The following is a 25,484-nucleotide window of genomic DNA, read 5'->3' on the forward strand; positions in this document are numbered from 1 at the left end:
TAAAGGAGAACAAATTTAAAAAAATTAATAATTACACTTGATCAAGAAAAAAAGAAGCATATTGTGACTTAATTTTATCCAATTATAAGCCACAATGCTGTAGATTTATTATGCATGATTATAATAAACCAACTCGTTTACCATAAAATAAACAGCCTACACAAAAAAAGGCCATTCCTCCCAGGATCCAATAAAAGTAAACGAGATCACCATAGTATTTACCAGGAACGGCGACATTCATACCCCATAAACCGCAAATTAAAGTTAAAGGAATAAAGACAGTGGCTAGAAAGGTAAGACGGTTCATAACCTCATTTGTTAGATTGTAAGTTTGAATGAGTTCTATATTGACTTGTGCCAGGTAGTTGGTATGTGCGCGATGAAGTATTCGATCATAATGACTTATATTCTGAACCATAGTTAAAATGTGATCTATAATAAATATATAAAATAAGCAATTAGATCCCTCTGCCTCTCTCACTTTCTCTCTCTCTCTCTCTCTCTCTCTCTTTCTTTCTTTCTTTTCTTACCTTGAATATCGCCCAAATATAATAAAGTATCAGTATAAACCTTTTTATTGTCCAAGATCATTGTTAAAGATGGAGAAGAAGTAGTATCAGCGCTATTAGTTTTGGTTTCATTGTAACTATTTGTACCAGTATCAGAAAAAGGCTCTTTGTCAGATTCCAAGTTAGTCAATGCATGATTCAATTGTGTAAAGAATGACTGTTGCTGCTTTTCTTTTAAAGTCAAATCTCTTGATTTATCTTCATATCTTTTCATTAAACTCTTAATGACATCTATCTTGGAACCTAATAAACGAACCAAATGCGTTGATTTCTTCCGGCAACGACCAATACGTTTTAACATGTCTGTTTGTTCAGTCTCCTTTAACACCATAGAAAGTTCATCAATAGAAACAGCTTCCATTTCAACTTGTGAAATAATAGGAGCAAAACTATCTGTAATAGAATCAATAAGAGCATAGTTCATCCAATCAGGTGTGATTGTGATATACTCCTTTAAATGATTACATCGTTGACGGGCTATATTACAATAATCAGATTTTTTGAAATGAAACTTTATACATGTATTAGTATTTTTTTTTTTTTTTTTTTTTTTTTTTTTTTTTTTTGCAGATTATTATAGTCAAAATCAAGAAAACTTACAGTTAAAAACCCTTCTTTAAAAATCAAAGAATAAAAATTAAAAGGCTTGATTTGATCTGTAAATGGATCAACTTCAATAGCTCTAAAACATACAAATGTGTAATTTGGAAATATTTCTACTTTTTCACGAGGTTCTTGTGCTTGGATATCTTCTGTTGTTAATGGGTGAATATGAAATGTCTATTTTTTTTTATTAGTATTAAAGTATGTAAAAATAAAAATAAAATAGAGTAAAAAATCTTTTTTTTTTTTTTTTTTGTTACTGTATGACTTACCTTACTTATGACTCTCATCTCTTCAATAGAAGGGCAAAGTACATCTACCCACCATCCCCTTGATTTAATAACTGCTTTTAAAGCCTTTTGGCCTTCTTCTGTTAACAAATTTTCTAAATTCATTGAAATATCAGAACCTTTTTGTGCCGAATAAATCTGAAAACGAACACCTATAGGAGTTGGTTGTGTGATATCAAACCCATGTCTTGAAGAACTATATAATTGATTTTGACGACTGAGTGTTTTCGAAAGTTGTAATGTACCTTCATGTAACATGCATTGAAAGGCATCCATATCGACATGATCATCATCTTGACTTGCCTTATAACGGGGATACAATACATCAGTCTTAACATCTTCGACTTCATCGTCATCATTTGTGTTCGTTGTTTGGAGTATACTACTTTTGGTGAAAAAACTTTGAAAACTGCCTTTCCGTTGAATATGAAGCCTATCATTCTCTTCTTTTATATCTTTGGGGAGTTCTAACTCACAACGAGTATGGCTTGTATCTCGAAATAATGGAATATAATTAGGATAATCGGGTCCCGCTGAAGTCGAACCAGTACCTCTTCTACGAAGTGATGAATGTGCTGACATGAAGAATTTATTTAAAATAGTATGTACGTACTTGTCTATATAAATATACAAATATATATATATATATATGCGTCTATATATATATGTATATTGTTTTTTTTTCTTTACATTAATTAAAGAATTTTTATAAAAAAAAAGAAAAGAATGGATAAAAACGATTATTTTATTTTATTTTTAATTCTGTCTGGATTCTTGTATTTTTAGCAATAATAGTGACTACGATTAGAATCAATAAACACAAAGCAATTCTAATACTGTATTGCCAAAGTCAGTTTCAAAAAAAAAAAAAAAAAAAAAAAAAAATGTATTATTAGTCATCTGCTATTAAAAAAAAATGCTTAATTTGGAAAAATTAGGGTAGTAACTTTTTTTTTTTCTTTCTTTCTTTATGGCGACTCTTGTAAAGAAGTCTTTACTACAAACTCCTTTACGTGCCGTTTGGGAAGTTTCGGGTTATCAAACAGAAACATTATTATGGCCTGCCACTTCAGCTAAAGCCAAAACAATTTTGTTCTTCATTCCTGGCAATCCAGGATTAGTTGAATATTATACTAGTTTCCTTCAGGGCATTTATAAAACCTTAAATCATCCTTCATTCGAGATTATTGGAGGTAAATTATATGGACATATCATAGAATAAAAAAAAACACACACACACAAAAGAAAAAGTAGTATGTTTAACTCACTATTGTATAAAGTTTCTCATAAAGGACATTCCATCAACTATCATGAAACAAATAAAAATGATAAAATACTATATTCTTTAGAGGATCAAATTGATCACAAAATTAATTGTCTTGATGTTCTCATCAAAGAAAATGAGCCCAATACACATTTTATTTTGATGGGCCATTCAATCGGCTCTTATATTGCTGCTGCTGTATTAAAAAAGAGACCTAACCATCGTATTTCTCGAGTGATAGCCTTATTCCCTACATTGAGAGAGATTGCTATTACACCCAATGGTATAAACATAACAGTAAGTCATTACACTTTTTTGATTAAAAGTTAAATGCATGTCATCTGATCTTTTATATATATAGCGTATAGTAAATACTATACCTGCTTCATTATTTGGGTTTGCAGGCACATTAATATCATCTTTACCTCCATCTATTCGACAGTTAATTGTAAAAATGTTGACTGGCCAAGAAGGAGATGGGTTACAAGTAACAGCACATCAATTGCTTTATTCTTCAGTGTTAAAGAATGCCGTTACAATGGCTCGATTTGAGATGGAAACAGTAAAAGCATTAGATCATGACTTTTATACAAAACATTTAGATAAATTTATCATGTATTATTCAGCTAATGATAAATGGGCGCCTAAAGATCATTATGACTATATGATGGAGCACTTTCCAGATGGTATGTATGCTGTTAGAACTATAAATAATGATGTTTTTTTTATTATTATTATTAAATATACATTATGAAATGCAGGCAATATTCATCTTTGTCCTGAGAACGTTCCACATGCGTTCTGCTTAGGTATACTCTATAATACATATTAACTTTAAAGGTCTTTTTTTTTTTTTTAATTTTATTTTTATTTTTTACAATTAGAGCCGAAACATATCAATTATATGGTTACTAAAGTAGCCTCATGGATTCAAAATGACATGTAGATTTTTATAACTTCCGATATACCTCAAGAAAATATAGATGTATTAATAATATAAAACTCCTATTACATTTAAGGTATATTTTTTATTGTTTTACTGTATAAACACGCTTGAATAAGCTACAGAAGCATATTATACATGTATATACATATATATCTTTGTTAAACTATATCAGTACAGTATTACATTTGTGCTCAAAACAAATTTGTCACTTCGTAATGACAATAGAGTCGTTTTCCATAAAGTAAATTATGTTCTAAGAGAGGGGTAAAAACCAAAAAAAAAAAAAAAAAAAAACTGTTATTATTAGCTCTAAACAACAACAAAAAATAAGAATCTTTCCCTGAGGAAGAGGATTGTATATGATAAACATATAGAAAGTGTAATGCTTATTTATTACACTACTTTAAATATCAAAATGATAAAGGTATACACATAACATATGTAGACAGATAATGCCAAGCAGAAAAATTGCCTTTGTTTAAAACTTGACATTAATATTGTTCATGTCTTTTTCAAATTGCTCTAGTAGATCATCAAAGAAAGAGCTTAAGTTATTATTTGAAATAGTTGTAGATGTTTGATTATCGTTAACAGTATCTTGTGGTATATTTTGTGTGTTAGACTGAGTTGTAGCCTATTATAAATGATAAGGAAAAAAAAAAAAGATATAAATAGATAGGTACAATATACATATATGAGATGGATCGTTATTATGTTTCACTTTTTGTGATACCTGATCATCTAAACGAGCTCGCTTGCTTGGTAAATCATTTAAAGACGTATCTTGATTTGACGTTTGTGAATCTTCATTACTATTAGATGGCCTCTTCTTTGATAAAGCCATTGCTGAACCTTCATCAGATGTGGTATTTGAAACAGGAACGGATGATGACGAATTGGACTCCGGTAGGACAGGAATCGCGTTTGGCTCTAGTGGCTTAGTACCCTTCACCGGTTCAGGGGTAATATTATGATTGATATCCTTTTCAACCGGTGTGGGCAAAGCCACGTAATTTTTAGTAGTAGAAGGAACAGGAGAAAAAGTACTACAGTTGACTGTAGAAGTAGAAATACTATTTCTGTCAGAAGAATTAGTAATAACAGTAGGTTGATTATTACTACTACTACTACTACTACTATTAATATTACTATTATTATTACTATTACTACTGTTATTACTAATTCCTTTAAAGGCAGGAAAAGCTGCCTTTATTGTAGGTACTTTAGTGATCAAAGAAGACTTTGATTCTGGTATTGTTCTAAGAGATTTATGATGATTAGGAAATGAGAGCCATATTTCTTTTGCCCGTGAAGCCTGTTTGTTAGGATGAGAATAATGATATGGCTCTGTCGTTTTTTTCTTTGCCCATTCAGCTACTTGATTTGAAATATACTGGTTCCATAACTTGAAATGTTCAAAAGATGGATGTCGATTTATTTGATGAAATACTTGTTGTTGATTTTTTACTTTATCATAACAATCATTCCAATTATTTTTGTCATGTACTTCAGAAATATAACAACGGATATCCGCAGTATCCATTGTAGTTAAATAAAGGACATGAGGACTATGATGATAAGCTCCTTTAAATTGACTTAAGTGTGTTTCAGGATAATTAATAGCTGAATCATAAACCATAATAATATCTACTTCCATTCGACTAATTGGTGTATTCTAATTATGGAAGTAAATATCATTTCTTTTTTCTTCTCCTTAAAATCCCTCCCTAAATTACGCATTCACGAAAAAAAAAAAAGAAAAAAAAACAAGATGTACTCAAACTTACCTTTTTACCCTGTTTTCTTATCTTTATAATAACGCCATACATTCCAGAATCTGGTACTATTAGGGAAATAATTTGAATATTAAATTCTTTTTGAAGTAATGCTTGGTACAAGAAGTGTTGACTTTTTGCATCAGCACAAACAATAGCAACATCCAAATTCTATTACAAAAAAAAAAAAAAATTATGACAATACGCTACATATATTTGTATACTTGTATATGTGTGTGTGTGTAATTATCTACAAGATATATTATACAGTAATAAAAAAAAAGATATACTTACAATGTTCATAGATCTAATATTATTAAAGAAATTCAATACAAACTCTAATTTACCCACAGGCGCGACACTAGAATAAGAATAAATAGACAAAAGATCTTTTATAGTTTGATACTTTGGATAGTTTGGAGCAGGTACAACAAATTGAGCTTCATAAAAGTAGACTTGTTCCCTGGATGCCATGATAGGTACACATTTCTGTGTTGGGATAGGTAAACTAGAATAGTGTTCTGTTATCAAAGATCTATACAAGTTTTCTGTTTCTACTGGATCTCTTTGAAATGACTTTTTGTCAATCACAAGATCATTAGAATTCCTTGTTATACTAGTCTTTTCCTTTCTTAACAAAGGCTGTACCCTTCTCAAGATTAGCTTTTCCATACTAAGTTTAATTAAAGAAAGAAAGAGAGAGAGATATATATATATAAAAAAAGAGAGAAGGTGAGAAAGAAAAGAAAATAGAGTCAAAAAAAGTAAAACTTGGCTTTTATTCTTTTTTTTTTTTTTTTTTTTTTTGTTTTTGTTTTCAAAATAAAACAAAACACTTTAATTTTATTGGTAGGAGGTACTTTAAAAAAAAAATTTAAGAAATCAGTTTTTTACAGGAATGAAGCCTAAAATTAAAATAAATGTTAATTCCGTAGTATAATATTTGATGGATAAATGCATCACATATTTACTCTTCTGCTTGCTTCTTCTAACTCTTCATCAGTTACTTTATGTGTGTTCTCTTCAGTTGGTATTTCATAAACACCACCTAAAATGAGATAAGGTCCATAAGCAAATTGCTTAAGATCTTCCATAGTCGTGACTCCGGATAGAACAAGAACAGGGTCAATTTCTGAAGTAATACCAGCGACAATACTACATATAAATAATGTTAATATTACAACCTATCTATCACTAGACGAAGGCTTTTGTATTTTTGCTCTCTTTTCTTTTCTTTTTTTTTTTATTTATTTATCCTTTCACTCTCTCTCGCGTTCCATTATATACATATATATATATATATATATATATATATTTGTATATATAAACTTTACTCAGTATCCATTCGATCGCCGATAATGCATGTTTCTAATCTACTTAAACCAAGCACACGTTGAGCATAACGCATAATTAAAGCAGAAGGTTTACCACAATAGAAGGCTTGGGTTTTGGTAACTAGTTCAATAGAAGCAGCAAAGGCGCCTGTAGAAGGTATTTTACGACCCTGAGAGTCAAGTGTTTCAACATCCAAGTTCGTGGCAATTAATTTAGCACCTTGTTGTACAAGCTGTACCGCCTTTGTAATCTTTTCAAAATTGATAGCCGCTGTCTCACCTAACACGACATAGTCAGGGTTATGATCGTTCATGTCAAAGCCCTTTTCATAAAGAGCATAAGCAAGCCCATGCTCTCCAATAACATAACATGTGCCACCACCCGGCATTTGGGATTCTAAAAAGAGGGCAGTGGCTTGTCCGCATGTAAAGAAATGATCTGCTTCAACATCAATACCTAATCGATGTAACTTTTGCTGTAATTCTTGTGGAGTAGGTGCTGAATTATTGGTAAGGAAAAGATATTTTTTATTATTGTCTTTTAAGAATTGAACCAACTCTTTAGCACCTGGTAATAAATTGGCTCCCTATCAATATAATAACAAATATGTAATATTAGTTTATATTATGCGTCTAATATATATGCATGTATGTATGTATGTACATGGTAAATGACGCCATCCATATCAATAATATATCCCTTCTTTTGACGAATAGCTTCAAGTCTTTCAGTATGAATAACAGGATCTTGTAAAAGTCCCCATTCTCTTGACAATTGCTCGCTTTGTTGGTGTTGCATATCTATTAATGTATAAGGAAAAAAAAAGGAAAAATAGCAAAAAAAAAAGGCTATAGCTTTATATATGTATATATTTATATGTATATCTTCTTTTTTTTATTTTTCCTCTCCGTCATCATCTACACCCCCCCCTCTATGTACTTTTTTTTTTTTTTGTTTAGTAATGTATTATTTCATTTAATATAAAAATGACGTTTCATATTGGGACTAAAGTATTAGGAATAGAGTTTAGTTCTCCACGAAGAATACTCTCTTTATCATTCATTGAAACACCGTCAAATAATTAAAGTTAAAATAATCATATAATTTATACTATGTGTAATAGTAGTTGGCAATATGGCATAATTAAAAGAAAAGAAAAAAAAAAGGCAAGTAGGTGCAGCTGTTACTTTATTTAAAAGCACTATATTGATAAACTAATCAAAAGATATACTATTGCTTCACTTTTTATGGTCTAGATTTACAGTTGGATAGAAAGAGTTAAAAAAAAAAAAAAAAAAAAAAAAAAAAAAAGTTTACACAAATCATACACAAATAAATATTATCCTCTTGACTTTAAATACTAAAGTTTATTATGTAATTGTATTTGAATACGTATTCATAGTGTTCAATGATGAACAAACTTTACTATCATCGATTGCGACAAGTAATAAATGGAGTCATATAATATAATCTATATCATTTAACATTATAAATACAAGGAAATGAATCGACGGGCCTATTTTATACCTTTTCTTTTTACTGTCAAGAACCTAAGTTGCATCATGTTGCTTACAAAAAAGAAGGACTGCTATTCAGTTACAAATTATATATCATTCAACAAAGCAAATAGGAATAAAGGATGAGTTTATAGTGATTTAAAGAAGGGGAAGAAGAGTGGAACTTCTTTTTTTATTATTATTATTTGTTTGCTAATAAAATAAAATAAAAAATGGATGCTTTATCTAGGGTCCATTTATTATTAACTCTGTTGCAAGTATCACACTGCTAAACTAATTCTTAATAATAAACACCAGAAGAACATAGGCACAACTTTTCACTTTATTTATTATTCTTGATGAGAAACTTAATATAGCTTTTATACAGAACAAAGTAAATTTATTCATTTTTTTTTTACCCCAGTATTTTTTTATTATTATTATTTTATGGTATATTCTGTTCTCAATTAATTTATAAAAGGACTTGTGCATAAATAGATAAAAATAAATTCATCAAAATAATCATCACATTGAAATTGTTCTATAATACATTAGTTTTCCAAATTAATTTGATCAAGTTCTTTTTGTTCTTCTGCCGTCATTTCAAACTTTGATCCGCCTGCCCATTGCCTTAATCGTGCTGTATGTCGTGGTATAATCACTTTAAGTCTATCTGAAAACTCTTTAAACTTAAAAAAAAAAGGTAAAATAGTAATTAGAATGTGTAATTCGAATAAAAAAAAAAACTATTTCGTAGTTACATTATGAACATCAAGACAATAGCCAACAGTGATAGCAAGTAATCCTGCACCTGTGAAAGCCAAAAGTGTACCGTATCCTAGGGTTTTAAAGGCAAATAATGTTGCGTCTCTTTTGGCAACTGCATATTCTGCAGGTGTCATCATTTTTGGCGTTGCCACTTTTATTTCTTCTGTTTGTGTTTGTTGTTTTCTTTTTGTATACCAAATGGCACCTAGGAGTCCTGCTCCAAAGGCACCTGATGCACCTGTTAATAAGCTTATCGTAGTTGTTTTTTCTTCTTTATTCATAATAAGAAAAAAAAAGGGGGGAGGGGGAATAAAAAGGAATTATCTTTTACATATGACAGAAGTGTCGTTTTTTTTTTTTTTTTTTTTTTTTCTATAATAACCAGGGAAGCGGTATTCAAATAAAATAGTCATATTAAAATACTACTCCAGTAGTACAACGCAGAAAAAATTATTTCATAAAAAGGACAAAAGGTAATCCTATACATTGCTTTTTTTTTTTTTTCTTAAAAAAAATAGATTCGTCTATAATAAAGGACTTCTATTTATTGTATTAGCTTTATTAATAAGAAAAAAAGGGATAAAGGGAGAGGAAAATAAAGTGTTGAGCATTATATAATGAATAAATCATGTGATTAGCTTATATTGTTTGAAATAAATCAGCTATCTTTAGAATAAATCCTAATATTAAATATACATATACATATATGTATGTATGTATGTATGCAATGTATGTATGCAATGTAAGAGCATATTAAAAAGAATAAAGTTGATGACTAGTAGACGTAGAGGTCATTGTAGTGGTAGTAGAAGAAGATGATGAAGAAGAAGAAGAAGAAGATGTGCCTGTTATCACATCATGACTACTGTTTCCTCTGTAATCACCTTTCTGCTGCATTGTTTGTCTATTGCTACAATGCCTATGAATGCGTATGTGTTGATTCAAATTATCAGATCTTGAAAAGCGTTTATTACAATTTTGATAAGGACATTTGAAAGCTACAAGATATATATATATACATTATTATAAGGTTTCTGTATGCACATAATCTTATTGGGAATTACTTACGTTTCTCTAATGTATGAATAGATCGAATATGTCTCTTTAAATGCTCTGATCTTTTAAAAACCTTACCACAACCCTCTGTTTTACAACAAAAAGTACGAGCATCTTGAATAGGTACCTTTGATACCCGACGTCCTCGCACTCGAGGTTCATTATTTGTAATGATGATATCGTTGTATTTCTTTTGCGAGTATGTTTTAGTTTTGTTTGTTGATTCTTCTATCAATGACTGTGGTGAAGAGGGTAAAGATGATGTGGATGCATTATATATAGCGGTTAAATAAGATGGCATAGGCAAATGTACAGAAGAAGAATGAAATACTGTATTAGGTGTAAAGATAGATCTTGATGGATGAGGATAACTCAGGGCTGTAGACCATGGCTGTTGCTGGTGCTGGTGCTGGTGCTGTTGTTGTTGTTGGTAGTGGTGGTGGTGGTGGTGATGTGACGAAATGATATTGCTATAATCATTATAATAATAATAATCTTTTCTTTCTTCTGATGGTATCATAGATGGAGTTAAAAATTCACCAAAAGTATTAAATCTTGCTGTCTCTTGCTTGTTCATATAAATGTAAAGACTTATTTCTTATAAAAGAAAGAAAAGAAAAAGATGCATTGTATGTGTGTATTTGGATTAGACTATCTATTAGTAATAATTAAACAAAATAAAAAAACTGGGGGGGGGAAAGGATCAGAAATCAACAAGTCAAATTTTGAACAGTAAAGGTATTCTGCATTATTTCTTTTTTCGGTAATTGAAAAGCAAACTACAATAATAGTTGCGTGTTAATAGATAGTTACTTACAACGATGTATGTTAATATTTTAAATAAACCAACAAAAATAGATTGTAATACATACTTATAGACTGAATTGAAAATATATTCTCTATGACATTTTGTACACTATCCTGTCTGCCCTTGTATTCATAACTAAATAATAGTTTCTTTTATGTAATTGACACTAGTCGAATAATTTCTTTTTTTTTTTTTTTTTTTTTTTTTTTTTTTTGTAAAATCAATAATTTATATATAATTAGTCTATTTCATACATCTATTAGGGCATTCATATCATTGACTTTTTTTTTCTTTCTTTTAATGATAGGACTCGAATTATTATTTAACTCTACTCTTAAGTGTATGTCCTTCTCTTTCAATGCAAACAATCTTCATCTTTCTAATGTTGAATACTATTTCCTTGATCAATAGTTTTGATAGCAATTAACCAAATTTGAAAATAGAATGCAACTTTTAATAATTAGTTGCATTTTTAATGTATAAAGGAAAGTCGACAACACTAAGATATGTTCTTCTATTTATAAAGCTTATAATTAAATAATACAATTGCTTAAATAATCGAAAAAAAAAGTTATACTATGGAAAGGATGTTTAGACCACTGGTATCAATAATACAATCATATATATGTGTATAATATAAAAAAAAAAGTATATAAAAATAGTACTCTTTTAACTTTGCTACGATATCCACAAATAGAAAGATATTGTACGCTCTATTAAAATACCACTATTATCAAATAATATACATATAGGCATGATTATTTAGCTCCAGTTGAGTCCAGACTTACTGCATAACTAACAACTCTATATTGATTCGCGTTCAAACTACATCCAACAGGTGATAGCTGTGACAGACAGGACAATAGGAGATGTTACTCAAGATAGTGTTATGACGTCGCTAATAATGGACACTGTAAGAGAAATAATTTACCTGCCATATCAAAAGGTTGCTCTTGTTTTTTTTTCTTAAGACCTTAGTCTGTTTAATAAGTGGAATATTTACCAAAAAGGACTACACTCGATTTCTATTATTCTTTTTTTTTTTTAAGTGCAAATCAACCTTAAATTTTCCACAAATATGTCACATTCTATTTACCTTCTTTACCAATCTTTGCTTATTTCATACAAAGACATGCATCGATCATTTATTTTTAACAAGAAAAAAGTTATTTATGGCAGTCGTCTAGAGAAGAATAAGCTTTCAAGCAAGTATTATTATTAGTGCATATATCTAATCAAAATTAACAATAACATCATAGATGCCACATGCTTTGATTGTGGTCAGAAGGGACACTTGACAAAAAAAAAACTATAAAAAATGCTCATTATATTCACCCGAGACTGGTGACGAAAGTATAGTTGTTCGTATGTAGAATAAGGTGTTAAACACCTTCTTATTTGTTAATGAATAGTTGGCACTGGTACTAATAAAAAACGAAAACAATCAGAAAACGTTAAAAGAGCTAAAAAAAAAATGATGCTAAAAGACAGAAAACACAAGCCAGTACTGAAGGTGTTTGTTCAAGATGTAAGCTTTCAGGTCATAGCTCTGCACGGCTCCCCTAAATGCTCTTTCTATATTTTATCAAAAGCAAAAACCTTGGCTCTCAACCTTGGATATAATTATACTGCATACACGCGGAAGCTTCCTTTTGATATAATTGCATAAAAGAAGAATACAAAGGTGTCCTGAAAGAAAAAAAAATTATCACCTGCTGCAATTCTATAAGACACCTTATCTACAGAGCAAAGTTGTTTGTAAATTACTATCTTTTACAAAAACCCAATGAGCCTGCCCCAGGATTCATCTTTAAGCAACAATTCCGGTATACTATATGTCAATTGGTCAATAACAGAAGGCCTACCAGTAGCACTCTAGTCAGTCCAAATCTTTTACGGCAATGGGATAACTTCAAAAGAGAAAACCCCAAGGCATGCCATGCCGTAACTTTAATAAGCGGTGCAAGTCAATGTCTGGCTGAGGCGTGTACGGAGGTAGCCACCTTGTATCAGAATGCAATCGTCGAGACCTTTGAAAATAGATTGATTTATTATCTTCTGATTTTATTTTTTCCTTTCGTCCAAAAAGGGTAAGCAGTGTGTCTGAAAATTAATTTGGATTCGCCCAGAAAAAAAAAAAAAAAAAAAAAAAAAAAAAACTAACTTCGTCTAAATATTAAGTAATTAAGATATTGTCCATCGATCTTGCAATTAGTAATAGCATAAGCGGAGTATTAAAAGCCGAATACAAACAACGGAACAAAGTGAAAAAAAAAATCAGGAACTGATATCAAAAACATTAATTCTATCTTATTCTTGTTTATTCTATAAGTTTATCTTATTCCAGACCAGTATTCAGTGTGATACAAGAAAATAAAAATAGGCAAAGTCGTGTTAAAGAATAAAATATTTGCTTGAAGAATTATGTGATAATAGGAATTTTTTTCTCCAAAAAAAAAAAGGGGTAAGATGAATAATTTTATAAAAACTAAAGAAAAATATCTTTGTTTCTTTTATTTATTTAGTTATTTATTTAATTAATAAGAAGCTTTTCATTTTATTTTGAAGAAAAAAAAATTTTTTTTTCCTTCTAAATTCTTCTTTTAAATTCTTTTCAATTATTATGTAAGAGAAAACGGGAAATATTTTTCATATATTTATTTACTTTTTTTTTGGGCGTATGCCGTTTAGATGATTTTTTACTGAGATTTAGTGGTTTATTTAATATACTATCCGCTTTTATCGGATCATTATTGGCTATTGTTGTTTCTGTTAGTAGAGGTGAAGATCTAGATGAGTCTTCATTTAAGAGATAAAATGGATATTGTCTTTGATCCAAGTAAGTAGGTGTTATCTTTTGATGATTATCATCCGCCTGTGATGATATTAAAGGAGTCTTTTTAACTTGTTTTGTCGAATCACTTACTGCTTCATCACTTAATTCTTTATCTTCGTCTCTTTTATGTCTTTTTCTCGGTCTACCTACAGGCCGAGCTAAAATTTAATAAGAAAAAAATATATCAGTTTTATTTATGTGTATTATTCTATATTCTATTTTTTTTTTGTTTTACCTGCTGCTTCATTTTCTGCTTTAAAATCAGAAAGATATTGTTGATAATTCTAATTAAAAAAAAAAAAAAAGAATCGAGTTAATAACAGAGCAAAAAAGATATCTATCTATCTATATATCTCTATTTTATAAAGTACTTTTACTTTATAAGCGTCAGTTTTTTGATATTTCTCTACTTGTTGTATATATTCTTCTCTTGATTTAAATGCATTTGTTTCATATACTTCTTTTTTCTCTGGTGAAATATTTTTCCATCTATCACCGATAATTTTGGCAAGATCTGTAAATGATTTGTTTTGTTGCTTTAATTCAGCTCTTACATCATTTGAAAACATCACATAAGCAGAGGGTGGCTTTAGAGGAGCATTTGTATCAGGTTTAGCATGTCGATAATATTTTCGTTTCCATAATCGATGGATATTATCATTTGTTACCGCTTCTTCTTCTGTAGATGACATACCACTTTGAGTGGTAGCAGTGCCTGCTGATGGAAAGTACTCTTTATTCGTTACCATACTAGTGTCGCCCATATGTTCTATATTCTTTTTAAAAGACATGATAGATGTCATTTTATTCGGTGATGTTGAAGAAGAATGTGAAATAGGTGTAGAAGGTGCATTAGAAGAAGAGGAGGAACTTATTAACATAGGTGTGATAGGATAACTATTATTCATAGATGTCATAATAGAACTACTACTGCTAGACAATGTTGACAACTGCTGCTGAGGTAGTAATGGCGGTGGTGCTAATGTTATTTCAGAAGAAGGATTGGATTCTATTCTATGCTTTATGGGTATGGCTGGACTATGGGCTATTATTTGTATTGAGACAAGATTTTTAGATACTTGTTTAACTAACAGATATTATACATACTTGCTAAATCTTTTGTATTGAAGTTTGAAGCTGCCTGTAGTGGAACAGTTGATGGTATCCCTTTTGCATTTGTAATAGCTCGTTGAAGAAGCTTTTGTCCCAAAAAAAAAGTTTAGTTCTCTTTGTATATTTATCAATAAGTTAAGGAACATACTCTACGATGCCCTCTTTTTACTTGCATCTGAATTAAGTCAGATTCTGTTATTTCCAGTAGCTATAAGAGAGTATAATATATACGTATATATACAAAGAGAAAGATAAGAATGGAAAAAAAACAAATTATCGTATATTATAAAGAAGTTATAAACATATACAGCTTTCTCACACACACACACACACACACACATTTTCTCTCTTTTTATTTATTTGTTTATTTATTTATTTTATATGAATAATCTTACTGATTCTGTTCTATCAAATCCTTCTTCAATAAATACATCGTAATATTGAGATAACCCGCATCGAGTTAGAAATAGTTCGACGTCTAGATAATTCACTGCAATAGTTCGATTAGGATTATTTTGTTGATTTATTTGTGACAAATTATTATTGTTTGACATGGTATATGGTAATGCAGGTGTCACTGCTTCTGATGTGTTTGTTGCTGTTACGCTATGTGTATGCTTAGAGTGCATAATTGAAATGAATAATAATTAATATATAAAGAATATATGATTGAGATAATAGTAATTGTAATTGTAATTGTAATAGTAGTAGTAGTAGTAGTAGTAGTAGTAGTAGTAGTAGTAGTAGTAGTAGTAGTAGTAGTAGTAGTAGTAGTAGTAGTAGTAGTAGTAATAGTAGTAATAGTAATAGTAATAAAAGATGGTTTTATCTTTGTAAATAATACATATATTTCTTCTCTTATTACATAAAACAATACAATAAAATGTAAAGTAAGTATAAAGGTGAATGTGTATTTATGCTAAGCTTTTTACTTAATTTATCCAGCCTTTATATGATTAACCCAAATTAACATAAGTTTTTTTTTTTTTTTTTCCTATGTTTTATTGACTTGTATATTTATACTTTCTTTTAAGGAGTGCCTAATAAAAAAAAAAAAAAGGAAAAAAAAAAAACAAAAAAAAGAAAAAAAAGGGAAAAAATAAAATAAAATGCTTTAAACTTTTTTTCCATAAAACAAGAAGAAAGTTTGCGTAGTTTTAAATCAAGCTTTTAGTGTTATCTACAAAAAGGATATGCACATTGTAAATATAATACATTCTAGTAAAATTGGGTTTCTTTTTTTTTCTTTATTTTCTTTAGAAATCAACATGTGCTATGCTGTAATTAATAATAATTGCAATAAGGAAGAAGCCCTGATGTCTTGAATAGTTTTTTGATGCAACTAAAGACTTATAAATGTAACATTTTTTTTTTAAACTAGTCAGCATCAGCCACCCCCTACCTTAGATCAAATTTGACTTTTATTGCTATGTTTGTTATTTTTTTACTCTATCTTATTGGTTTACAATAATTTCTTTTTATTACAGCTTCACATATAATGAAATTGATTAAAAAAAATATGTATTTTTTTTTTTGGTATTTTACGAATAACTCCTTTTAAAGTAAATATCCATTTTTATTTTATTTTAATAACGCTGAAATTAATAAAATTATTGTACATGATAATGACAACGCAAATGTATGAGGGATAATCATTGTTGTTATATTGTAGTAACATATTTATTATTTTAAATGACTATATACACTACATATTTGGTCTACTATATTATATACATTTCTTTTTTTTTATAATGAAGACAGAAAATCACTTAATCCGCCACCACTACCAGTTGAAGAATTTTGATTTTGTTGTTGTTTTAATAATAATGCTTTCAAGTTATTCTTTTTGTTCTTCTTTTTCTTTGTGATTTCTGTAGTCACTGGAGTCATTTTAGTATTATTATTTTTGTTTGTTGTAACAGTTTTACTAATAGTCATCTTAGTAGTCATTGTCTTATTGATAGCTGTCTTATTAACTACTGTCTTGGTCAAAGTAGCCTTATTAGCATTAGTAATAACTGAATTCATCTCATTTTTCTTATTTGTAGTCATCGTCTCATTTCTTGGCATCTTTTTCTTGAATGATCCGTTATATAGTTTGTTATGATGGCATGCTAAGCAAGTGATTTTAATTTGATTCTTTCTTTGCTTTGGGTTTTTTTGTTTAGGTTTTGGTATGATTTCTGTTTTTGAGGTTAAACCAGGAATTAAAATCTGACCACAACTTGTACAAGATAAACGAGCAATAGGTTTTGAAGCGGTTAATTCGTATTCGGTTAATGTGTTTTGAAATTCATTCATATAATATCGACTCAAGGATGGACACATGCTTAACATAGAATGTCCAGCATTAAATAAAAAATCAAGCCTTTGTACTTGTTGATATGTTTGATTTGACATGATAATAATTCTAATAATAAAAAAGAAGAAGAAAAAAAAGACGATTCTTATAAATAGTGACTTAGTTTTATTACAACAAAAATGTAAATGTGTATTTATTTATTACTTATTTTTTTCGTGACCAAAAATTTTGCTAAAGTGTCAAACCAAAATGATTAATGTCTCTATCTCGTTGTTGCTTTTTTTTTCCAACCTTGATCAAGCCCAAATTCAATAAGAATAAAATTTACTTGAATATTTTACAGACGTCATATTAATAAGTTAAACGTCTTGTATCCAATAACAATAAAAAAGTGTAATCCAAACTTCATTAAAGCCAAGCTAATAAAGAGCGTAAGAGCTTTACTATTAGGATTAATTTGCTAGCCATTATAATTAATTCAAATTATTGCTAGTTTAAATATTCAAAGGCAAATTATCATAAAAAAAAAGACGCTTCTAAAAATGTACACGAGTAACCTAATAGATGTATACATCACTTATTAAAGGACTTTATATGATATGGGCAGAAATAACAACAACCTATTTTATTCAATAGAAGTTGCTGTCAAAAAGGAGTTAGCTATGACCATCATATTATATTTTATGAAAGAAGCTATCAATACAGTAATAATAATAATATGTAAACATCAATGCTATTTAAAAATGATAAACGACTCAAATGAAAAATAAATTTTAATGTATGCTTTGAAGTATAAGTTTAATTTATAACGCTAATACCATTGATCATAATCAAATGCTGCTAGCTAATTATATGGACAGTATATTCATCTGTAATTGCAGTTACGAGATCAATGTCTTTAAGCATGTCATATTATTTATTTTATAGTCAATCATGTATACAATACTCATAGCCTTGTGTTATATATAGAATCACACAATATATAGCTTTTCACTTCTAATTTTAGATCAAAAATCTTTTTTTTTTTTTTTTTTTTTGCTTGATTAGAAATTTCTTTGTATTACTGTTAATTTCTTTTTTTTTTTTTTTTTTAAAAAAAAATAAAATAAAATAAAGGTACGGACTATATTCCACGGGCAAGATTGCTATATAAAGCCGTTTTTTTTTTTTTTTTTTTTTTTTTTTTTTTTTTTTTTAATACGGAGATATTTTCTCTTTGTTCCTTTTTATTTATTTATTTATTTATTTCTTTTTCCTTTTTTCTTTTTCTTTTTTATTTTCTTAAATTAAGGAAAGCTAGAAGAATGAAACTCAGTATAACTCTTTTCTACTCACTTGCCTCTATTATTTATATCGCTTCAGCTTTTGAGCACGACGAATATCAGCTTTTATCGAAAAGAGATCACGGACTTCCTTATAACACCTTACCATCAACAACATGTGCTGTACCATCCACCTGTAGCAATATCGGCAATAACGTTACTTGTCGTTGCAGTGATACCATTACTGTTTGTATCAATAACAGTGGACAATATTGTTGGGGGTCTATTTCCTTAAGCTCAACAACATGCCCTACAATGCCTACTTCCTGTTCATCCACTCTTACAGGGACTACATCTAAATGTCTTTGCAATGCCTCTAATATTCTCTGTGTTGATAATGCCAATAATTATTGCTATGGCTCTATTAGTGGTAATTCTGTCTCTGTTATACCTTTACCTTATGCCGCTGCATCCTCCTCTGGTGCTGCTGCATCCTCCTCTGTCGCTTCCTCTTCATCTTCAGTTGTTGCTTCTGCTACGTCCTCTGCTGTTCCAACCACCAGTAGCTCGTCCATGTCCGTAGTTGGTGCACCTACAAGTACTGCCACTACTACTACTACTACTACTACTCCTACACAATCTGAATCAGGATCAAATACATTAATTTTCAATATAGGCCTAACATTATTTTGCTCATTTATTTCATTATTTATTAATTAAACAAAAAAAAAAAAAAAAAAAAAAAAAAAAAAAAGCAAATTTTTATTTTAAAAGCATGTAATTATATGCTTTCGTATATAATAGAATGCTTTTTACTGAATATTTCTAATAAACATAGAGTCATTAAATCCAATTTATATACTATATTAGGGAATCCATATTGTTTATTAACATTTGTAAAATGGTATAGATGTATAATAAGCTTTAATATAGAATACAGTTTTTATTAAGATATAATTTGAATTTTATTTATAATTCTAAATAGAGAAATAATAATAAAAATAAAAAAGATAAAAATAGGTTTTGTCATTAAATTAATTATTAAAGGTCTCATTATGTCTTAGAATAATTTATGTGTCATTCTTTGGAAGAAAAAAAAAAAAAAAAAAAGGGATGATAAGGAGCAAAGCAATAAAAGTACAGTTTTCTTTTTTTTAATTTAATTTAATTGTAATGTATTCTAATTATGGGATAAATTTATACATCATCATTTACAACTATTGAAGGCGTAATTGTTAGCTTAAGAGATATTATTTTCTTGCTGACTAAAGCTTATTGCTTCTATGGAAGAATCAAATTAAGCATTATACTTGAGTTAAACGACCTCCAAAGTATTGCAAATCTATCCGATTTATCTATCTCTATAAATACATACAAATATAAAAAAATAGGTAAATTATAAAATTAGCTTTCTTTTTTTCGTACGTGAGAACAAAGCTATAATATTGAATATCTACCAAGAAAATAGTTTACAGAAAGTATTCAATTTGACTTACTACCTCTTATCCATATATTAAATATATAGTTTTATATCTAATATGGACAGTACTTTATTTATTTATTTTTTAAAACGTAGACAGAGAATTAGAACTAGTGAAAATTTAATACTAAATTATATCTTTTGTGTATTCTTTTTTTTTTTTTTTTTTTTTTTTTTTTTTTTTTTTTGTTAAATAACTCTAAACGTTTTATTTAACATGTGGCTACTACTACAAGAAATTCCATAAGTATCAAAGGATATAGTAGCTAAAATTTTAAATTACTGCAGTTTAGCAACCTTTTGTTTTCATTTTATCATATGAAATCTCACATCCTCCATTGCACAATTCATACATATTTTTATTATGCTGTATTGCCCTAGTCAGTTTAAAAAGGAGAAGATAATTAAAAAAAAAAAACCTCCCTTTTAGGAATCACTAGGAAAAAAAAAGGTGAAAGAAGAAAGTTAGAAACAATATGAGTATACTAGTCTATGATGAGGACAATCAATATGTCAGTTTGGTACCAGAATAGACAAGAAGAGGAGGAGAGGGAAGTGTTTAATGAAATAGATTATCCCGTTTCATGCAAACTGATACGGATCGTCGGATAAATAAACTAACCAAGGGGAAGCTTACTGCCGAAACTTGGGTCCCTTCAGAAGTAGTTGGTTGAGGAAAAAGGAAAATTGGATCAGCAATAGTTCTGAATTATAGATATAGTCTTTTAACCTAAGAATTAGATGATTTCAAAAATAAAAAAAAAATAAAAAAAAAAATACTGAACAATCTATTTTGTTTGTTTGATTTTTAAATAAAAATTAAATTTAATATGTATTTGAGGTGGGATTTTGGTAGATCAAAAAATGTGTTCCTGCTAGAATAGTTTATCCTATAAAGGTATATTTCTATTTTAATATTAGGTGGTGTCATTTTTGAGACAGACATCATTAATTTAGCTTTGTAAAAACTAAAAGCTATTAAAGAACTGAAGACGAAAAAAAAAAAAAAAAAAAGTGAGAAAATACTTTGGATGTTAGTATAGTAATTGGAACTAGATATGAGTATTTTATGCTGTTAATTGATATCATAATAGATACCCTAGTAACATATATATGTATATACATATATCAAGAAAAATAGCTACTAATAGTTAGTAAAAGCCTATTAAGTCTTACTAAATATGTCACAATTTCATACATATGACAATGCTAAGAATATGTGTGAGTGTCAAGGTTACCATATAGCCTGTTTATTTTCATATATTCCTATCAAGAGATTTTCGCCCAAAGTCAAAAATAGCAGTAGATGTGATTATCTCTCTGATAAGCTCAATGAATTATTGATTCTGCAAAAAAAAAAAAAAAAAAAAAAAAAGGTAACTCATTAGATATAAAAGATTGGATATTATATTACATAGCATTTTTCTTTGATACATTGCCTTTAAGCAGATATAAATATATAATTAAGCTATTTATTTATTTCTTTTGGCTAATGCCTTATTAATTCAAACTATACTTATTTCTGTACCATATCTAACGAATACTGGATAAATAAAATAAAAAGGTCATACAAAATATAATTCTGACCTGCCAAAAAAAAAAGGAAAGGAAAAAAGGAAAAAAGGAAAAAATGGTTTAATTTAGTTAGCCATTTTTCATGTAGGCTATAATTTTAATTAAAAAAGTAACAATATTGGTATAAACTATGGTCAAGGTATTATCTCATTCATTTTTACTACAATAATTATTAATTATACACATAAAGTCAATATTAACTCTCGAATATAGAGTCTATCTTTGAACACTAATGATAATAGAAGACAAAAAAAAAGCATTTAAAGCTTTACTAGTGTAAATTGTGCGATATTAGGATAGCAGGTTAAACAACCTTATTACATTTAAGTATCTCGGTATGTTATACAAGCGCGAAAAAATGTTACCGTAAGCACCAATTACTGCTTATTTCTCTATTATTATTAATTCAAGTAAAAACCTTCCTTTCCTGAAACGTGTTCTTTGAAATTGCTGTATATTTATTTCTAATCGTAAAATTAGGATTCATCATACATATTATAATGATCATAGAAGATTATAGATACGAATTTTTATTATTGGTATATCAATAATTGCATATTAGCCATAGCAAAAATTTATGTGTGTAGGCAAAAAGGAGGGTTTTTTTTTTGGCATTGGCACTTTTGATAATGACAGCTTAGATTTAGTACAGCATTTCAAATATATTTCCATCAAGCCCTGATTCTTTTCTTTTTCACTTGCACTGTTTGACTACTTTGAATTTGCACCAATTTTCTTCTGTTATGCGTAATTTACTAATGTTTTCGTATTCTATAACAGCAAGCTGGTAAAATTTAAACAATTCTTGATTATGTAGTTGGAACAGGATGTCTTATCTTTTTCAGAATAAAATAATATAACCTTAGCTTGTAAGATCATTGACTTTAGTATCATTGTTCTAAAGTTAGTTAGCAAAATCTTCATAAGATTTTTTTATGCTGTCCGTAGAGATTGTAGAAAAATCCTATAGCAAGCATTTTATCATTATCTTCGTGAAAATGTACTTAGTTGAAGGAATAGTAGTTACGGAAATATAGCACCTGTATGAGATGCATACGTAGTATAATCAAATAAAAGTTATGATTGCTCGATCATTACATGGAGGGGGTATTACAAAATGTTTGAAATCTTTCTTTAATATCAGATATTTTGGTATGTGTTTTGTATCCTTTACGCTTAACTTGTTGGTGTAATAAACAATTATAATGTAACATTCTTAATAAATAAGTTTTACACCTGCATTCTGCAAAGCATTTTATATTCATCAATAAATAAGTATATTGAACGAGATACAAAGTAGTATGCTTGCTTCTTCTTTCTTTTAACTTCTTCGAAAGAAATGACAGGAAACCCATTGTTATTAACAAAGTTTACAGACAAAAAAAAAAAACTACTTTCTGATATTTAGGGTCCTTGATATGAAAACTAACATATATGTCTTAAGATCATAAGACTAAAGAAATAAAGGCTTTATTTATATGCATTCCTATCAAAGAGGAAGTTTAAGACCTATATTTTTGTCAATGCAAAAAAAAAAAAAAAAAAAAAAAAAAAAAAAAATGTTGGAGCCAATATTACATGAGCAACTTTTGAAATTCCGCGTATTGTAAGAAGCACAAATTGATATACATGATTTTTAAACAGAGACACTTTTTATACTCAAAGTGCTACAATCTTTTACTAAGAAATAAGTGGAGAAAATGATAAGTAGTCTCTTTTTTTTGTTACATTGTTCTTTCATATTTTTCTTTCTTTCTCTCTTTTAATTTTTACAATAAACATTTGAGAAATGACTCATTTAAGGTACAAGAATAAAATATATCGTTTTCTCTCCTTCTCTAATTTACTTAACATATGTGATACTTGTAGTGATTTTTCTTACCTTGGTAATAATATAACTTTCTCTTTTTTCCCTCAAAAAAATTTTAATAGTGTCATATAAATAGAAAGATGTGCGATTTGGACGTATATATCTGTATTTTTAGGCTATAGTATTTACATTGGCGATAGATTTAGATGCTTAAGACTAAGATCAATTATATCTGGAGAATTGAAATCAATCATTTCAGTACTTTTAATATTAATGATGTTAATGCAGTTTATGTGGGGTAATTTAGTTTATCTTTATTCTCCAGTTTACTAAATCTCCTAAATAGATATTGTATCGACATATGTGAAATACGATGAAGGCTTTATAGTTTATGAGGGAACTATTATTACCAAACCTTTTATTAAATGGTCTTCTACACATCAAAGAAATATGATGGTAAATTATAATTGGATTAATCTTGTGATACGTTCTTTGTTGTACCAATCCTTATTGCTCTTTTTTTTTTTGGTAGGCAATGGATTACGTAGAATGCGTTACTTTCTCATTACAAGTTGGTGTATTCTTTTTAATGCAATCATTTTGGAATTACCTTTCTAACACAGTTGCTAAAAAAAGTTTTATGAGTTCTTTTGAATTTAAATTTTATATTGTCTGGTATATTTATTGAAATCTATTAACTATATAATACATACTGAACTTGTATAAATCTCAGGGCACTAGGAAGTATGGCCTTATTTCCTATCCTTCAATGGATCTTTCGAGATGATATATATAAGCGTGAAGGTATTCCACAGCTTGCTTACGGTATTGAAAGTAAATTATTATGATTATGTATAATTCACGTGAATTTGTCGAGTAACATTACTTTTTTTTTTTTTTTTAAAAAAAAAAAGTCCTTTTGGCTGCTTTATTAGGAATTCGGTCTCATCTCCGTTTTAAGCGTATGATTGCATTATCACAAAGAAGTAATAGTGTAAGCAATAAGCCTGTTGCTTCCAGACTTGGTTATTTCAAAGATATGAACTTACAGATTTCTATCATCTTATTCAGTTATGGTTCGTCTTTTATTATTCTTTGTTCTGATGGTTTAACTGAAAGCAAGATCATTAATAGTAATAAGTTTGCTACAGATACTATTATTACAAATGTAAATATTTGCACAGTTCTCCTTTGGTTACTTTTGGTATGGCTCAAAAATATATACATGTATAATATAAGTCTTATGTTTTTTTTTGAATAGATAGCTATTTTTCATCCTCGTCCTCAATATACTCGTAATATGATGGATACCTCAATCAATACAATTAACGAATCGAGTTACCGTTATTCAAATACGCCAAGATCACAAATAACTAGTAATAAATATAACATCAACGAAAGTTCTCCAGGAATTACTGGAAATACGTTAACTGATAACAAATACACAATGTCTTCTAACAATATAAATGATAATAATGGTGGATTCATGCGTGCTATGTCCCCTGTTACAGTGAATATTCCTTATTCGCCTACGAATGATACTATGCCTTTAACCTCTTACTCAAATATGGGTAACGTATCTTTATCACCCCCTAATGTAGCAAAAAAGATGGCCTATAAGCAGCAGTCTCATAGCTTGGCTGTTGAAGATCCATATAGTAATCAACCTGTCATGTTCTCCATGATGGATATTGCTACTGTTAAAGGCCAGTCTAAGCCTTTATCAAAATCTAATAACAATACTGTCACATATCCTCGTCAAGAACACTTTCCCATATATGAAGTCAATAATGATATTCATGCTAAATCTTCTCAAAACAATACATATATGGACGATCATCTAAATTATGTACAAACTACAAATATTACTGCGTCCCGTCCATCTTGGGAATACACGATCAATCAGGTAGCTCCATCGTCTAATTTTACTAGACAATCAGATGATCAAATGGTCCGTGAATGGTTATCGCAGTCCCCAGATAGACGAAATACATAGTATAATTATACCATGTACGTCACATTATAATAGAAAAAGCAACAACAACAACAACAACAACAACACGAATCTATAACATGTATATGTATTACATAGCCTATTATATTCCTATCTATGATAGTATTAGTTCTTTCTTGCTTGCACTCTCTCTCTCTCTTTTTTTTTTTAAATTATTTTTGATACTCTTACACCAAAAACTG

At 28.8% G+C, this 25,484-nt stretch overlaps 11 protein-coding genes across 11 annotated transcripts; 4 read left to right on the forward strand and 7 right to left on the reverse strand.

Moving 5' to 3' along the window:
* Positions 1–6: 6 nt before the first annotated feature.
* BX663DRAFT_521589 (uncharacterized protein) lies at positions 7–2,176 on the reverse strand. Its single transcript, XM_051529257.1, has 4 exons — positions 1,445–2,176; positions 1,170–1,349; positions 531–1,080; positions 7–432 (listed from the first exon to the last, which is right to left on the reverse strand). The coding sequence occupies exons 1-4, from the start codon at positions 2,042–2,044 to the stop codon at positions 119–121; spliced, it is 1,644 nt and encodes a 547-aa protein (XP_051379375.1). The 5' UTR covers positions 2,045–2,176; the 3' UTR covers positions 7–118.
* Positions 2,177–2,432: 256 nt separating this feature from the next.
* BX663DRAFT_489278 (uncharacterized protein) lies at positions 2,433–3,672 on the forward strand (the record flags this gene model as incomplete). The annotated part of the gene is made up of 5 exons (XM_051524878.1): positions 2,433–2,655; positions 2,812–3,023; positions 3,088–3,412; positions 3,488–3,535; positions 3,611–3,672. The coding sequence occupies 5 exons, from the start codon at positions 2,433–2,435 to the stop codon at positions 3,670–3,672; spliced, it is 870 nt and encodes a 289-aa protein (XP_051379376.1).
* Positions 3,673–4,019: 347 nt separating this feature from the next.
* Positions 4,020–6,218, reverse strand: BX663DRAFT_521595 (uncharacterized protein). Its single transcript, XM_051529258.1, has 3 exons — positions 5,742–6,218; positions 5,460–5,618; positions 4,020–5,347 (listed from the first exon to the last, which is right to left on the reverse strand). The coding sequence occupies exons 1-3, from the start codon at positions 6,117–6,119 to the stop codon at positions 4,310–4,312; spliced, it is 1,575 nt and encodes a 524-aa protein (XP_051379377.1). The 5' UTR covers positions 6,120–6,218; the 3' UTR covers positions 4,020–4,309.
* A 60-nt stretch (positions 6,219–6,278) lies between these two features.
* Positions 6,279–7,596, reverse strand: BX663DRAFT_521598 (HAD-like domain-containing protein). Its single transcript, XM_051529259.1, has 4 exons — positions 7,446–7,596; positions 6,782–7,368; positions 6,419–6,602; positions 6,279–6,352 (listed from the first exon to the last, which is right to left on the reverse strand). Exons 1-4 carry the CDS (start codon positions 7,578–7,580, stop codon positions 6,338–6,340), a joined length of 921 nt encoding a protein of 306 aa, XP_051379378.1. The 5' UTR covers positions 7,581–7,596; the 3' UTR covers positions 6,279–6,337.
* A 1,233-nt stretch (positions 7,597–8,829) lies between these two features.
* Positions 8,830–9,327, reverse strand: BX663DRAFT_489281 (uncharacterized protein; the record flags this gene model as incomplete). The annotated part of the gene is made up of 2 exons (XM_051524879.1): positions 8,830–8,967; positions 9,040–9,327. 2 exons carry the CDS (start codon positions 9,325–9,327, stop codon positions 8,830–8,832), a joined length of 426 nt encoding a protein of 141 aa, XP_051379379.1.
* Positions 9,328–9,799: 472 nt separating this feature from the next.
* On the reverse strand, positions 9,800–10,403 carry BX663DRAFT_441509 (uncharacterized protein; the record flags this gene model as incomplete). Its single annotated transcript, XM_051523458.1, has 2 exons — positions 9,800–10,044; positions 10,115–10,403. 2 exons carry the CDS (start codon positions 10,401–10,403, stop codon positions 9,800–9,802), a joined length of 534 nt encoding a protein of 177 aa, XP_051379380.1.
* A 1,951-nt stretch (positions 10,404–12,354) lies between these two features.
* Positions 12,355–12,969, forward strand: BX663DRAFT_521603 (uncharacterized protein). The gene has a single exon (XM_051529260.1). It carries the CDS (start codon positions 12,385–12,387, stop codon positions 12,577–12,579), a length of 195 nt encoding a protein of 64 aa, XP_051379381.1. The 5' UTR covers positions 12,355–12,384; the 3' UTR covers positions 12,580–12,969.
* Positions 12,970–13,355: 386 nt separating this feature from the next.
* On the reverse strand, positions 13,356–15,632 carry BX663DRAFT_460396 (uncharacterized protein). Its single transcript, XM_051523937.1, has 7 exons — positions 15,255–15,632; positions 15,008–15,067; positions 14,854–14,944; positions 14,124–14,791; positions 13,982–14,030; positions 13,455–13,904; positions 13,356–13,374 (listed from the first exon to the last, which is right to left on the reverse strand). Exons 1-6 carry the CDS (start codon positions 15,486–15,488, stop codon positions 13,525–13,527), a joined length of 1,482 nt encoding a protein of 493 aa, XP_051379382.1. The 5' UTR covers positions 15,489–15,632; the 3' UTR covers positions 13,356–13,374; positions 13,455–13,524.
* Positions 15,633–16,414: 782 nt separating this feature from the next.
* BX663DRAFT_521613 (uncharacterized protein) lies at positions 16,415–17,298 on the reverse strand. Its single transcript, XM_051529261.1, has 3 exons — positions 17,028–17,298; positions 16,908–16,955; positions 16,415–16,852 (listed from the first exon to the last, which is right to left on the reverse strand). The coding sequence occupies exons 1-3, from the start codon at positions 17,257–17,259 to the stop codon at positions 16,848–16,850; spliced, it is 285 nt and encodes a 94-aa protein (XP_051379383.1). The 5' UTR covers positions 17,260–17,298; the 3' UTR covers positions 16,415–16,847.
* Positions 17,299–18,357: 1,059 nt separating this feature from the next.
* Positions 18,358–19,579, forward strand: BX663DRAFT_545740 (uncharacterized protein). Its single transcript, XM_051530939.1, has 2 exons — positions 18,358–19,009; positions 19,444–19,579. The coding sequence occupies exons 1-2, from the start codon at positions 18,466–18,468 to the stop codon at positions 19,485–19,487; spliced, it is 588 nt and encodes a 195-aa protein (XP_051379384.1). The 5' UTR covers positions 18,358–18,465; the 3' UTR covers positions 19,488–19,579.
* A 3,630-nt stretch (positions 19,580–23,209) lies between these two features.
* BX663DRAFT_521615 (uncharacterized protein) lies at positions 23,210–25,399 on the forward strand. Its single transcript, XM_051529262.1, has 8 exons — positions 23,210–23,281; positions 23,348–23,364; positions 23,425–23,586; positions 23,635–23,744; positions 23,821–23,963; positions 24,022–24,122; positions 24,203–24,492; positions 24,550–25,399. The coding sequence occupies exons 1-8, from the start codon at positions 23,268–23,270 to the stop codon at positions 25,282–25,284; spliced, it is 1,572 nt and encodes a 523-aa protein (XP_051379385.1). The 5' UTR covers positions 23,210–23,267; the 3' UTR covers positions 25,285–25,399.
* Positions 25,400–25,484: the final 85 nt, after the last annotated feature.

The sequence above is a fragment of the Cokeromyces recurvatus genome (genome assembly GCF_025118155.1).
Source record: "Cokeromyces recurvatus strain NRRL 2243 chromosome Unknown BX663scaffold_31, whole genome shotgun sequence".
NCBI classification, from domain to species: Eukaryota; Fungi; Mucoromycota; class Mucoromycetes; order Mucorales; family Mucoraceae; genus Cokeromyces; species Cokeromyces recurvatus.